We start from the raw sequence: 15,623 nt of genomic DNA on the forward strand, positions 1-15,623 counted from the left end.
GATCTAAGTGGGGAATATAAAATCCTTAAAAGAGAAGTGTGGGATTTCTTCTTTTTTTTTTAAAATCATACTTATCGAGGTGGATGGAGCATCGGTCTCCCACCGGCTCTAAGTGTGAGAACTCAGCCGAGCACATGACCGCTGATTGCGGAGTTGTCATAGACGTCCTGTCTGTTCTTGTAAACAGGCACAACGGTTCTAATGACCCACTGGGGGGGGGGGGTCGACAAGAGTTACAGGAATTAATTCCTTCTAGGGATACTGAGAATCCAACCAGTAGGAAAGTATGGGCTGAGGTCCTGTTGCAGCGGGATGAGTCTGTCCACTGTGAGTCTTTGAGAAGACATATTGCATTGCATAGCAAAAAAAAGAAAAACTAAGCCCAATGTGAAGCAAAGCTTTGCAAAATCACAACCCGAAGCAGCTGGTACTGGGCTGCAAGTGGCCATAGGTAACTAAGTCAATGTAGTCAGGCAGTGGGATGTGGCTATAAACCAGATAATCTATAATGTGCTTCAGTATCGGGAGCAGCAGGATAGGTTTGTTTGTCAGTGTCCCAACCTCCTGTAGGCAGCAGTATAACCCAACTTTTTGAGAATTTCTATGTCCCTCAATGGACTATAAGAAAACAGGGTTTATGCTAAGTAAACCTGACAGTGTAAAAGATGGAAAAGACATATATTCTAGAGCTTCACAGCTGCCCACATTTTGTTCATGCACAATTAACCACTCCTACATATTCATAGTAGAGATACACCGAAATTTCGAACACCAAAACATATCGGCTGAAAATAGCCCTATCGGCATTTTGCCAAAAGGAAAAATGTAGCCAATACAGGTGCCGATACACGGGACTGTGTGTACTGCAGATGTGAGGGGGGGGGGGGGTGGAGAAAGGAGGAGGAGAGGAGCAGTGTCTACAGTGACTGGCTGTCACTTTATGTCAGTGTCAGTTTTTAAATGTAATTACCAGCTTTTTTTTTTCTTCACTACAGCTCAGAGAATGATCTGTCACTCTCCCTGATCTAAAAGAAACAAAGTTTATTTTTAGTTTTTTTCCGAGCTAAAAGAAACAAAGTTTCCTTTAGCTCCGGGGAAAGTGACAGCTCATTATCCGAGCTATAGTGAAGGAAAAAAAAAAGCCAGCAATTGCATTTAAAAACCAGCACTGACATATAATGGCAGCCAGTGAGGGAGCCTCTCTGTATATACTGCTCCATCACTGTATACACTGCTCCTCTTCTGCTCCCTCCTTGGGCACACTGCCCCCTCCCACACCCCCTATAATGAAGACCTGTTACTCATATGCTATCACATAGGGGACTATTGGTCCCCTATGTGATAGCAATAAAATCATAAGCTAAAAAAAAGAAATAAAAATATGCACGAAAGCAAAATAAAAAAAATAATTGGAGCCTCCCCACCCCCACATACGCAGACGTTTCGGTTTTGGTTTGGTTTCTGGCCACATGCATTCTGAATTTTCGGTATCGGTTTCGGCACCAGAGTTTTCACTTTGGTGCACCAATAATTCATAGTGTAATTTACAGAACAGAAAACTATAAGTTATATCTGTTTAGCCATTGATTACTTCTCAAAGTGAATAACTGCTCATAATTATAAGCACAACTGAGTTACTAAAAAAGCCAATGAAGCTCAACCATTAGGAAAAACACACAGATGAATGATGGAAATACATATCTGACAACAAAATCAGAACTGACCAATATGGATGATGTGACCCAATTTATCCAGCATTATATTGCCATTGTGTCTGTCTTTAATTTGCAGCAGGAAGAGCAGGAGGCTATAGGCTGCCATACTCCTGATGAAATTATACCGGGCCTGTGAAAAAAGAACAAGGAATAAATCTATGTAACAAATCAGCTACACTTGCAGAGTGGAAACCACAGCACCCAGAGAAAGCAAAAACATTTGGGGAAAACATGGAAATCACATACAGGTAGGTTTCTAGTTAAATCTTTACTCAGGACATTACTGGCGTACCAGTAATCCTAGCCGCTGCCTCCAATTCACATATACATAATCCCCATTAAATACAAAAAGACATGGATTTCAGCCTATTTTAATTTCTAATAATTTATTTCCCATGAATTTACAAATGAAGAACATCTTGAACCTTCCCTAATTTAGCCTACAAGTTATATGCAGTATACCTGTGATCTCTTACTGCAGCTTCTGCCTATTGACCTGACTATGTTTGCAATGGGTACTTCATTGGTCAGCTGATAACTAGCGCAAGCAGGATGAGCCACATACAGTACCTTGAAAAAGTATTCATACCCCTTTTATCATGTTACAACTAATAACGTAAATTTATTTTATTGGGATTTTATGTGATAGACCATCACAAAGTGGCACATCATTGTGAAGTGGAAGGAAAATGATAAATGGTTTTCAAAATTTATTACAAATAAATATCTGAAAAGTGTGGCTGTAAACATACAGCCAGAGCTAAAATGGAATAGTTTAGATCAGGGATCTCCAAACTATGGTCTTCCGGGTGTTGAAGTACTACAAGTCCCATCATGCCTCTGACTCTGGGAGTCTTGCCTGTGGCTGTCAGAGTCTTGCAAGGCCTCATGGGATTTGCAGTTCCTCAACACCTGGAGGGCCATAGTTTGGAGACCCCTGGTTTAGATCAAAGCATATTCATGTGTTAGAATGGCCCAGTCAAAGTCCAGACATAAATCCAATTGCGAACCTATGGCAAGACTTGAAAATTGCTGTTCAAGGACACTCTCCATCTAATCTGACAGAGCTTGAGCTATTTTGCAAAGAAGAATGGGAAAAAAATTCACTCTCTAGATGTGCAAAGCTGGTATAGATATACCCAAAAAGACTTGCAGCTGTAATTGCAGCGAAAGGTGGTTCTACAAAGTACTGATTCAGGGGGGCTGAATACAAATGCACACCAAACTTTTCAAATATTTATTTATAAAAAATTTTGAAAACCATTTATTAATTTCCTTCTGCTTCACAATTATGTGCCACTTTGTGTTGGTCTATCACATAAAATCCCAATAAAATACATTTACGTTTTTGGTTGTAACATGACAAAATGTGGAACATTTCAAGGGGTATGAATACTTTTTCAAGGCACTGTATTATTAAAGTGGTTCAATTGGCTGAAGGTTTTTTTTTTACCTTAATGCATTCTCTGCATTAGGGTAAAAAAAAAAAAAAAAACATCTGAGCGCAGCTTCCCCCCCACCTTATACTTACATGGGCCTGATCTCGATCCAGCACTGTGCAGAAGAGCAGGGGCTCTCTTGGCTCTCTCCCTCATCATAGCCTCAGAGACAGCAACGGTAGCCATTGTCAATCACAGCCACTGAGGAGGGAGCTGGCTCGGGAGCAAGCCCACAAGAGTGCCCCCAAAGCAAGTGGCTTGCTATGATGGGCATTCAGCGAGGCAGGAGGGGCCAGGACCACCAGAGGGGGTCCCAAGAAGAGGAGGATCAAGGCCGCTTCGTACAAAACCATTGCACAAAGCAGGTAATTATAACATGTTTGTTATCAAAAAAATCAATTTACCATCACTTTAAGAAGCCAAAAGCACAGGTCAGCATGTCTGTACAGGAGTAGAACACCTGAGTCATAACAATTAAAATGGCGACCTGTGCAGTCAGATGAAATATGTGCGCATATATGAATTTAAAGCATAGAGCCCTTGCGACTTTTAGGACTAAAGAAAATATAGAAGATATAAAAATAATGTATTGTAAACTTTAATGCAGCACAGAGTAGATTACCATATCAAGATGATGTAGAAACTATACCTTCTGAAATGCTAGGGTAGACTCATCCCCATACTGGCGAGTGAAGTAATCATACATGCCAAAATCTGTCTGACGGCCCAGCTGATCCCTTGAGGTGCAGTCTGGAATGCACTCAATAACCCCGCACTGCAATACAACAAAAAGGTGTGAGATTCATATATCTGCACTGCTGCACTTCATGTTTGCTAACCACCTGGATGTCCCACAACAATACTAGAACAAGTTAGTCTGGATAGAGAAGTTTAACTGTTTGGTAAATGTACATGCTGTCTTTTCTGGAGAAAACAAACATTGCACACTGACATCACTGAAATTCTAAGAAATTTCAGAACCTTTGATCTAAAACTGAGAAGTTTTGTTGTATAACAGGACAATGATTCAGAGGGAATTCTGTATTTTAGAATGTCCAAAACATTAAAAATAATTCTGTACACTAGATTTAGCTGTGCAGATGTGAACAATCAGTGAAATACTTTGACTGCAGTTACTGAATATAAAGCAGCTTCTACTAAGGACTAAATAAATAGGCAAGCAGTTGACTAGGTTTTGTTTTGTCTCGTGTAGACCAAAACTGCAGGAATTGTGAAGAATTGATGAACACACTTTATTTTCACAACAGTTTCCCCCAAATGTATAGATGCACTACCAAAACTTTTAGTCAAACCCTGTTTGACAAAACACTTTTGGTGGGGCTTTGGCCGATACATCATTTCTGCTCTGTGGAACGCATGCTTGCACCCAAAGGAAGTGGGTAGAGTGGTGCATTCTCTACGATAGCAATGCTGGTCATTCTGGGTGCCTTGTGGACACCAAACATGTGACTGCAATATTGTTTTATGTTCTTAAATAAACAATAAGTGATGAGTATCTTCCTGTTGTAATCAGAACTGTTCACTTCCAAGCGAACATCAACAGCACTCGATGGACAAGCCCTTACTGAAAAGTGCGGGTCACCATACTATGTGTGAATAAGCACTAAATGTTTTCTTCACTAAAGTTATGGTAATATAAAATGTTGTTTATCTGGCAAATAAGAATCATTATTATCAATTAGATGAAGACCACAACACAATTTAGGAGGCATTCATGCAGAAATATAAAATTTTCTTAATTTTACTCACCGCTATAAAATTAGAACATTTTTCACATGCATCAGGATTATATTTACAAAAAAATATTTTGCTGTTGCTTTCATAAAAAAATGCTGTGTTTTAGAATACTGTATTGTTTAAAAACAGACAGAAAAATACATACTGCTCATTGAATATACAAAATATCTAAATGTCTAAACAGATCTCAAACTGAATCATCTACTCACCCCAGGAGCTGTCGCCACCACTCTATATGGAAAAACAAAGAGGTCGAGTCCAACGAGTTGGAAAATGTTCTTGAATAAATCTATGATCTGCAGAGCCAGCATGTCCTATGATAGGAGAAAAGTCACTAGATCTCTTTCAAAAGAATTAAAAAAAAAAAAAAAAATCGAATAAAATTTGTATGCCTACTTTAGCTTTGTCTGTAAATTCTGTCTCAGAATTTGATATTTTGGTTTGCCTAAGAGCTGAGAACACACCAAATCTATACAGATTTTAATATTCAGGGAAGGCACCGTCTGTGTTACCTTATATAAAAGCCTAGGCTACCCAAACTTGTATTGTTTTTTGGTAGATGATGGAAATTTAAACAACCAATTTCCTGCACCTCTTGGAGACTCTATTAATACTTTATTATCTCACTCTATTAGTGAGATATCTGTGAGATATTAGTAAGATATTTGAGCTTAAGTTCCTGGTTTGCTGTAGCCAAGAGCAGATTTCTGCATAGCACAGGCTATAGCCTAGAATAACAGGGTTGTCAGGGGTGGCATACAGCCATCCAAACACAATGTTACTTGCAGTCGGGATGCAATAAAAGTTATATTCCAGTTACAAATGACATATTAACTGCTCCAGCAATAACTGATTACAGCTTCCTTAAATTTAGCAGTCTGCCTGGTATATGCATTTGAAGGGTAAGTGCCTCAAGCTGAACTTACCCTTAGTGGTCCCCAATGCCCTCACCCAGCAGCTCTGGCAAGGCATATACTTGATTGTCCTCAGTCAGCTAATATCTCCTCCCCTACACAAATCCCATTGCCTCCAATTATTCCAATGGGAAGTCTGTACACCACCGGGTCATCCCCTAGGTCTGCTAAGATACTATCAATACTCCTATTCCATCTAATCTTTTATACTCACTTGTCTGCAGTCATCGCCAACTTTAAATATGGCTGCCTGCCAGCAAATCTTTTTATCACCACCTTCCTCCTCACTTTCATCAATAGAATCAGAGCGGCAGCGAAGGCCTGAAAAAGAAAGGAAGTGCAGAATGAATAAGTACAAGTGTAAAGAGGTCTATACAGGTGGCTGTAGTAACTGACACTTACCTTCTTTCTCCAGCTCACTCACTCCACATCTCTTCACCTTGAACTTCGCCAGATATGGAGCTTTTGCAGCACTGAAAATACATACCAAAAGCATTTTGTATTTTTTTTTTTCTTTAGGAGCAACACATCTAGTGGGTCCTGCTGTCAAAATGCAATGTCCCAGAGAGGGGATTCTTCCATCCATCTCGTTTGTGTGGATAGAGTAGTGTGAGCTGTTTTTTTTTTTTTATTCAGCCCCCCCAAAAAACTCTCCTTCTATGGTCCGCTTTAGTCAGCCAACTCATTAAAAACAAAAAATGGGGGCTGATGTCTTATCTCAACAGCTAATCATCCCTTCTTCTATACTAATCTACAAATCCATACATTTCATAAAGTAAAAAAGTAAACAGCACAATAAAGATGCAAAATATTAGCTCATTGAAAATACCTTATACATTTTACAGAGCGAAAAAATACCAAAAAATTCTCACTAAGGCAAGACAAAACACCAGTCATCTGTAAGCCAGTGAATTAAAGTCAAAAAGTATTCATAGCAGGCTAGAAATCATAGTGACACAACCTATGTCACACTCAGTTATTGCTGCTGTATTCAGAATATACAACATGGCCCTCGCCAGAGAAAGGATTAAGCAGAATAGGGATCTCAAGCAATGTAGTAGCCCCCCTTTCTTGCCACTGACTGGTATAGGCAAAGAGAAGCTGCCCCATCTGCTTTTATTTACTGGTATGCCCTGTCACCTACTGCTTACAAGTGAAACTTTCCTTGTGAAGTGAAAGGCAGGTGCACGGTTTTTAACCATTTGGGTTAGCCCCATAGTTTACAGTGGGAGAATGAAGGATGAAGCTGGACAACCATCAGCCCCTAGGCTCACGCCTAGGTTGTATTGTTGATGTTGTGGCTCTGGTACTCACTTCAGCTTTTTAGGTTAGCAACAAAAGAGCCTTGCCACTCTCTTACCATTCTCAAACATCTTTGAAAGTTCCAGTAAGCCACAAAGAACAAAATTAGTATAAAACATAGCCATATGTGTATGCAGCATAAGCAGGGTCTGATCTCAAGTAGTGATGCACCTTGATGTTCCACTATTTCTTTTACAAAGGTTTTTATTAACAGATAGCATAGACATACAGAGCCAAAATGATTGAGGCAATAAGCCAGAGTGTGCAACATAATTCGGAGTACAGCTCCAAAATACAGTAGGATGAGAGAGAATTACAATGATTAAATTGTTGTAATAGTAAAACTGATCCACAGCATGAAAATTACATTTTGATATTTTTAAAGAATGGAACATAGTTGTCAGTAGTAATAACCCCCCACCCCCCCAAAAAACAAAAAGTGAAACCGAAGGAGGCAGAACCTCAAAAGTATGAGGAAATGCACTGAGCTACAGTGTATTCTTGGTCACTGGACCGGAGGGGTGTCAGTCAACTGAAGTATTCAAAGAAATATAAAATGAAGAAGACTTCCCAGGCAGGGGTGGACTGACAACTCATGGGGCCCCCGGGCAATAGGGGATCATGGGGCCCGTGTCCTTGCCCACACTTAAGCACACCCAAAAAAGCCTATAAAAATGTACCAGGGGCATTTCATGGGACCCCCTACTGACCCTGGGCCCTCGGGCAGTGCCCGAGAGCTTGAATGGTCGGTCCGCCCCTGCTCCCAGGTTGAATAAGAGGGAATTAAAAAGCAGGGGGGGGGGGGAGAAGCAAGAAAAATTAGGGCTCGCTCACACCACAGTGCAGAGACGCCAGCCTCTCTGCATGCATTCTGCAAGAACACAGCAGAACCAACTGTTCTCTATGTGCCTTGCCCGCACCACCGATGTAAACTAATGTCACTGCAAGTGAAATCTGCTCATCAGTTTCCATCAGTCTTTCTGCACACATGGCGCGAACGAGACCCCAGGGTAGAAGGAAGAGAAAGAAGAAGAAAGAAAGTGGTCTCAGAGGATAATGTGTCCGAAAGTATCACAATGTCAAGATGTTCCGCTCTTTCAAAGGAAGTCTACTGACAGAAACAGATTCCCCATAAACTTGTGTTTATCTCAGCAGTCCTAAAGGGTACCTTTTAGGATAGAAAGATGCTCAGGGAATGTCACCTTTATACTTGCTTCGCTAGGCAGCAAGTAACTAGTCTAGACCAAGCATGCAACCAATGAAAAGTCAAATACTTGTTCTACATTAGTGACTCACCAAGTAGTTGGGAAAGGCTGAGGATGAAAGCCTCAAAATGTCACCTTTTAAAACAAGTCAGCACCAATAGGCTAATTTCTTGCTATCCAAATGACCACTAGAGGGAGCATTTACAGTATCTCACAGAAGTGAGTCCACCCCTCACATTTTTGTAAATATTTTATTCTATCTTTTCATGTGACAACACTGCAGAAATGACACTTTGCTACAATGTAAAGTAGTGAGTGTACAGCTTGTATAACAGTGTAAATTGAGGAGTGCAAGGTATCCAATATCCACCAGCTCTGTGATGTCATCATGGAGGAGTGGAAGAGGACTCCAGTGGCAGTCTGTGAAGCTCTGGTGAACTCCATGTCCAAGAGGGTTAAGGCAGTGCTGGAAAATAATGGTGGCCACACAAAATATTGACACATTGGGCCAAATTTGGACATTGTCACTTAGGGGTGTTTTCACTTTTGTTGCCAGCAATTTAGACATTAATGGCTGTGTGTTGAGTTATTTTGAGGGGACAGCAAATTTACACTGTTATACAAGCTGTACCCTCACTACTTTACATTGTAGAAAATTGTAATTTCTTCAGTGTTGTCACATGAAAAGATATAATAAAATATTTACAACAATGTGAGGGGTGTACTCACTTCGGTGAGATACTGTACATAGCTGTATATTAGGGATGTTCAACCTTTTGAAGAGCGAGTGCCACTTAAGTGATTTGGTAACCAGTCGTGGGCCACACTGAAATAAAATGGTTCAGAATTTCGCATTTTTAATTTTGAACAATTTTCCTCCTGCAGCTGCTGAAGTAGAAAAAAATTGAGAGGATCGGTTCCTGTATATGCTGCCTCTCCTGTCCAAGTTTAAAACAGAATGTGACTGGAAGGCCATATTGGCACCCTGGAGCATGGGGCAGGGTCAGCAGTGGTTGGGGGAAGAAGCAGCATCGGAAGCAGAATAGGCTTATGCGGCTCCTGCTCTCTACATGGCCGCCTGCTTCCTCTGCTGCCAGAGCTGGCTCAATGCACTCTGATGCTCTGGGATGGCGGGTTGGCAAGTCATCATAATTAACGGGTTGCCGACCCCAGGCATGCTCTTCCTTGGTTTGATGTGGAGAGCCACATCAGAGGGCTCTGAGTGCCAAAGGTTGAGCAGCCCTGCTGTATATGAAGTACACTGACCAAAATAGGGAACAGAGACCAACAGTAAAAGAGCCAAAGTCACATTACAAACTATTTTCAGGCCAATGTATAACTAAAATGTGCACTTTAATACACTATAGTTTCTCTTTTTACCATATGGATATAACATATTTTTTAAAGTCAAATGCATTAAAATACTGTACACATATTAATACTTTTATCAAAATGAGAAAAAAAATATATATATTTTCTATGCATATCACCTCTGCATAGGAGTTCCAGATTTGTAATCAATATCCAAGACGATGGCCTCTGGATTACTAGGCAGGTAACATCCTACAAATTGAAACAAATGAAGATCATGTACCACAAAGATACTGCTTTTAAGCACATATAGGTAATGTTTTAAATAAGTGGATCGAAAAAGTAAAGCCCAGACAGCCATCAAAAGTACAAGTCTGACTACATTAAAATACTTAAATGCAAACTGCAGCTCAATTCTGTATAAAGCGGAGAAGGGCTAGAACCGCTGTTTGGTGTTTATTTCTGTCTGCAATAAGTAGATTAAAGACAAAAATACATTTTTAGCAGAGTGTTGAAGGGATAGAGCATCTGACAATGTTATTACTATCTGTGCCTTCCGGTCTTGTGGACAGCTGTTCCCCCCGTTCCCTCTACGGTTAGCACAGACAAAGGGAAGTGAGGGAAAAATATCTCAATGAGGTCACAGAAAAAAAAAAAAAGTTGATAGAAATCTGAACTCAGTCTTACCTTACCTAAAATAATAAAACTGATGAAAATAGATTTTATACAATGCCTAACCTTCTAACCTTCAGCCAAACCTTCTTTTCTTTTTATTTTGAAAAGCCTTGGAAAAAGTAAATATTTCTGTCAAGTGCTGTTCCTTTTTATGTCCTGCTGGCATAACTTCACCTATCTTCCTGTCCCCCTGATGGGAAAAGATGGGAGCGATTGTTGTCAGAACAGGAAGACAGGAATAATAACCTAACCTATTATATTGTAATAGAAGTGCTTTGTTGCAATCTAACTCCCAACTGGATATATTTTCCATCGCTAATATATTGACAAGAAATGAGAGTAAATCAAATTTCAAATGTAAAGAGAGATAAGAATAAAAATCGAACTAATCTAATGCACTATCCTTTTCCTCCACCCTTCCCAAACATTTTTTTTTTTAATTTGTTACAGTTGGGCTTTAAAGCAGATCACTGAAGTCTGCCACTGGCACCAAGCAATAAATATAAATGGAATGGAACGATTACTAAAGCATGCAGCTAGCATCAGTTTTCAATATCGATAAGCTTATTCAATAAGGCAGCACGACGGCTATTCGTTCTATTTAAAAATGAGTGATATCTACTCTCAACAGGAGATCACTCATTACTGCACATTGCACCTGCATTTTACAATGTATTTATAAAATGCAGAGCACTGCGTGGAGCCACCAATTTTAGGCAGCTGCATAATGCTACAGAGATGACATCCAAGGTGTCAGAATCATGTGACAGTTTTCTCTTCCTCGTGTCACTTTTCATCCCATTCACTGGAATGAGCATTTCACAAATGTTCTTTTTTCTTTGCTTGTTTCAGCCCCAGTGTGTAAAAATGTGATTTTTGGTTTACCTGTAAATTTGCAGGACAAGGTTATGCTGCCACCTATAGGTTAATGGACAATGTTTAAAAAAATCCCTGTTTTGAAGGGATTGGACACAGAGGGAAGGGACCTCTGTGTCTCATGATATACTCCAAGAAATGAATTTTACAGTTAAGCCTAAAATCCAATTTTCTTTATAGTACATCACGGGACATGGAGCATCTTCTTAAATCCTTATGACAGGGATGTCCCAAAGCACCTACACTAGTGATAGAACAAGAAGTCGCTGGGAAAAGTGGAACCTTCCCTTTCAAACCATAAGATAGAGAAGTACGATGAGAAATTCAAACAGGGAATAGCAAACTTGCAAGCTGCATGACCCTTCTTTGGGTCCACAGGAAGCAGGAAAGGAGAATCTAAATGCACAATCATGGAAATGAACTTCCGGTAAATCCCAAGAGCATGAACCATATCCAAAGTGTGGAGAACTTGTCCCCTGGTGTCTGAGACTTCGGACGAAAAAGAAGGTAATACAATGTACTGGTTGAGATGAAAGACCAAATCCACCTAGGGGAAAAAAGATGGCAGAGGTCAAAGAACCACCATGACAAGGTGGAGTACCAAAAGAAGTAGGGGTGCAAGTTCAAAATGTAGTAATGACGTAATGGTAACCAGAAAGCAACCTTCTGTGTCAAAAGAACTAAGTGATAGGCTTAAACAGAGGTTTTTATAAAACAGAAAAGCACCAAATTGACCATGGGGTCAAAGGCAGTCTCTGCCTGGAGAGGAGAAGTAATATACCAAACACCCTGTATAAAGATATGCACCAAGGAATGTGTAGTAATCAGCCTCTGAAAGAAGCCTGCCAAGGCCAAAATCTGACCCTTGAATGTACTCAAGGCCAGTCACATATCAACCCAGTTTGGAGAAAAACCAAGATACAGCCCACAACATACTTGAAAGGATGAACATTCCTAGGTTCACACCACAGCAATATAAGCTTTCCAGGTCCTGTGATAAATCTTCCTCAAAGCAGCCTACCTGGTTTCAAAAAAGTAAAATTAACAGAATCAGAGAATCCCGTCTCTCAAAACTATGGCTTCAATAGCCATGCTTGGTAAAGTAAGGGACTGTGAAGAACGATGGGAGACCAGACCTAGAGATGGAAGGTCGGTTCCACATTCTCCTGGGTCAAGCCAGGGCAATCAGAATCTCCATTATTTCTTTCACCCAAATTCTGTGAAGCAGACATGGAAGAAACTGTAGCGGAGGGATGGCGCAGTGTTACCAGAGTATCCACCACAAATGCCTGAGGATTCCTGGTCCTGGGAATGAACCTGTCTTAGTTTCACACTCATCTCCTCAAACACCTCTAAGCTGAGAAAATCCACCTGCCAATTTTCCACTCCTGGAATGTGAACCGTGGACAGAGCAGGAACATGAAGCTCCACCCATGACGGAATGCACTTCTCCCTGGGCTGCTCAACTTCTTGTGCCTTCTTGATGATTTATGTATGTCACAGCTGTGGCGTTGTCTGGCTGAACCCTTACAGGGAGACATTGCTGCTGCGTTGACTAATGCAGGAGAGCCAACCAAATCATCACCTGCAGTTCCAGACGTCTTGTCTGGAACCAACTGTCTGCACCAAAAGGAGATGAAAAAGGAGGGGGGGGGGGTAAAGAAGGGATGGGAGGGTTGATTGAGAGGAGGGCAACTAGCTATCCAGGAATACTAGCAGGGGTACCAAGGGCACTCACCAGTCCATGACACCCTCCTATGTAAGGGTCGTATGGCCCCAGAATGCACCTAGCTGGTTTTCCAATAAATTTGCTAAGAATAAATTGAAAAATGTTTTCTTTGCGGTTTGTTGTCAAGCTACGTTTTTACAGCATGTATATAGGCATGATCAACAGAATGGACATAAACCTTACCTGGCTGGACTTTTACTTCAGACAGAGCACTTAGGCAAGCCTTCTTCCGTTCATCTCCTTTAGGATATGGCCTGGCAAGTAAAATTGTGACAGTAAAAAGAATAAGCTTCACGCTGTAATATTTTAGATATCCAGATATAAATGAAAGGACGACAACTTATACCACAACAGCTGCTGCAGGCTATAGGTCCTAGCTTGCCCCATGTGTCTCCAGCTGCCAGGTTATACTGGGGTCTTTAGCTCCAAACAGCTGGAGAATTATAGGCCAACTCATTCCAGGTTGTAAGCATATGAGGACCAAACTTAAAGATTTCCCTAAGGTTCCATATTGTACAAGTAATTAGAGTCAACTTTTCCCAGATTAAAACAGTTTTGTGCCTGGATGCACTTCATTTAGGTAATGAGTCTGGAGGGAAAGGATAATCTGCTTCCCCCTTGGCTCAGGTTTTCCTGCACACTTCTGATGGAGTAATGACAGTAATTAGACTTTAATGCCAAATTTGTAAGACATAAGGGGGAACGTGTGGTGGGATTTCTTAGACATAAACATGTCAGCTCCTACCGTGTGTTCCAACTATTATCAGTAAGAATTAAACTTTAAAACACATCGTGCCACTTGACATATTTGACTTGGTTTAACTGGTGCTAAGTTTCTTACTATGGAAAAATAAATTGCTCAGTTTACAATTAGTTGTAATAAAATCAGATAAAAAGATTGCATCTAAGTGCATCTAAACCCAAAAGCAAAAATGTAATACATTGCAGTCTACCTATCCTTAAATGTGGTGGCTACATTATTTTTTTTATTATTTTCTTTTATTTTTGCCTGGTGATCCAGGAGGTAAGTCTGTAATTTTTCATCTTCCTTTAACATTCATGTAAAACCTTTATTCCAAAAAGAAAAAAAACTGTTGCTAAAACTGCTTAAAGTGTTACCAGGATTTTGGCTTTAATTTGTTAGTCGAGTCCATCAAAATCTGCTAGTGCATCTAACACTACCCTCTCCCCAAGCTGACAATGCTGTGTCCAAGGGTTGCTTGGTTGCTCTATGCTTTAGGACTCTGAAGCAAGTAAATCCTTGTTCATTGTAATCCAGGGAGGAAAAAGTGTCACAGGTCATATGATAAGCCTCTTCGATCCTGAAGTGTTACCTGCAGTATTTTACTGAGAACAACATGAAGGGCACTGCAGGCTCCACACCAAACTCAGCATTTATAAATACAATGTAAAATGCAAGCACAGTGTATGTATGTACACACATGCCATAACATTATGACCACCCACCTAATTTTGAGTTCCCCCTTTGCTACCAAACAGCCATGACCCAACAAGGCATAGACTCCACACTAGACAAAGCATCACACACTGTCTCCTCTGGCTTGCTTTTTTCCCATAGTGCATTCTGCTGCCATCTCTCCCCCAAGTAAGCGACAAAAACACACCCGGTCATCGACAGGATGTAAAAGAAAACGTGATTCATCAGACCAGACATTGCTCCGTGGTCCAGTTCTGATGCTCACGTGTCCATTGTAGGTGCTTTTGGCTGTGGACACAGGTTAGCATGGGCATTCTGACTGGTTTGTGGCTGCGCAGCCCCATACACAACAACTGTTATGCACTGTGTGTTCTGCCACCATTCTATTGCAAGCAGCATTAACTTTTTCAGCAAACTGAGCTACAGTAGTTCATCTATTGCATTGGAATACACAGGCCGGCCTTCACTCTCTACATGTATCAATGAGTCTTGATTGTCTGTGACCCTGTCGCCAGTCTGACGGTTTTCCTTTTTTGGATCACTCTTGGTAGGTCTTGACCACTGCAGATCAGGAACATTCCACAAGAGCTGCAATTTTGGAGTTGCTCTGACCCAGTCATCTAGCCATTACATTGGCATTTGTCAAAATTGCTCAAATCCCTACACTTGCTAATTGTTTCTGCTTTCAACACATCAACTTCAGGGACAAGGTGTTCACTAGCCCCACACAGACACACGCACGCGCACACACACACACACACACACTAGGGTTGCCGCCAACTGTCATTAAATTCATGGACAGTTAATAAAAATCACTGATTTTTACAACTGTGTGTAAATATCAGGGGCTGATATTTTGATATGCTATGTTGACTTTTGTAAGTGTAAACCAGTCAATTAATGTCCTAATGTCTCGATAAATGAATGTGTTAATTTTTAATGTACTTTTTCAGGTTGTCAGTAAGAAAAATGTGCTTTGCCAATAAATTTGCTACATTTTTTCAGTAAAAAATGCTGCGAGAGGTTAGCAACATTACACACAAGAAGAGTACTATAGTTTAGAAGGCAATCTAATGTAACTTTCTAACCCTCAATTTTTCTATTTCAATTACAATACCTGTTTAATATGAATCATTTGGAATGTTTGCTTAATAAAAATAATTGTCTAGGTCTGAACAAAAAAAAAATCCATAATAGCTAGAAAGCCTAGTGTGACATTTATTGTAAACAATTTTTTTATGATTTTTTTGGGTAGAGTAGG

At 40.4% G+C, this 15,623-nt stretch overlaps 1 protein-coding gene and 1 long non-coding RNA gene across 3 annotated transcripts in view; one reads left to right on the forward strand and one right to left on the reverse strand.

The window, feature by feature from the left end:
* The window catches only part of LOC149445881 (uncharacterized), a 214,907-nt gene extending 209,595 nt beyond the window's left edge, over nucleotides 1-5,312 (forward strand). The window contains exons 2-3 of the long non-coding RNA XR_016306291.1: nucleotides 1,792-1,963; nucleotides 5,097-5,312. This is a non-coding gene — a long non-coding RNA (uncharacterized LOC149445881). The remainder of the gene's footprint in view (nucleotides 1-1,791; nucleotides 1,964-5,096) is intronic.
* Nucleotides 1-15,623, reverse strand: part of PI4KA (phosphatidylinositol 4-kinase alpha) — a 168,707-nt gene that overhangs the window by 5,632 nt on the left and 147,452 nt on the right. For both annotated transcript variants that reach the window (XM_089653173.1, XM_089653172.1), the window contains 7 exons: nucleotides 13,108-13,178; nucleotides 9,824-9,896; nucleotides 6,229-6,299; nucleotides 6,041-6,147; nucleotides 5,122-5,226; nucleotides 3,804-3,929; nucleotides 1,725-1,845 (listed from right to left, as the gene is read on the reverse strand). In XM_089653173.1, the coding sequence (XP_089509299.1) occupies nucleotides 1,725-1,845; nucleotides 3,804-3,929; nucleotides 5,122-5,226; nucleotides 6,041-6,147; nucleotides 6,229-6,299; nucleotides 9,824-9,896; nucleotides 13,108-13,178 (674 nt within the window). The remainder of the gene's footprint in view (nucleotides 1-1,724; nucleotides 1,846-3,803; nucleotides 3,930-5,121; nucleotides 5,227-6,040; nucleotides 6,148-6,228; nucleotides 6,300-9,823; nucleotides 9,897-13,107; nucleotides 13,179-15,623) is intronic.

Source organism: Staurois parvus, unplaced genomic scaffold (assembly GCF_062004578.1).
Source record: "Staurois parvus isolate SC_StPar_1 unplaced genomic scaffold, SC_StPar_1.0 ptg000704l, whole genome shotgun sequence".
Lineage (NCBI taxonomy): Eukaryota > Metazoa > Chordata > Amphibia > Anura > Ranidae > Staurois > Staurois parvus.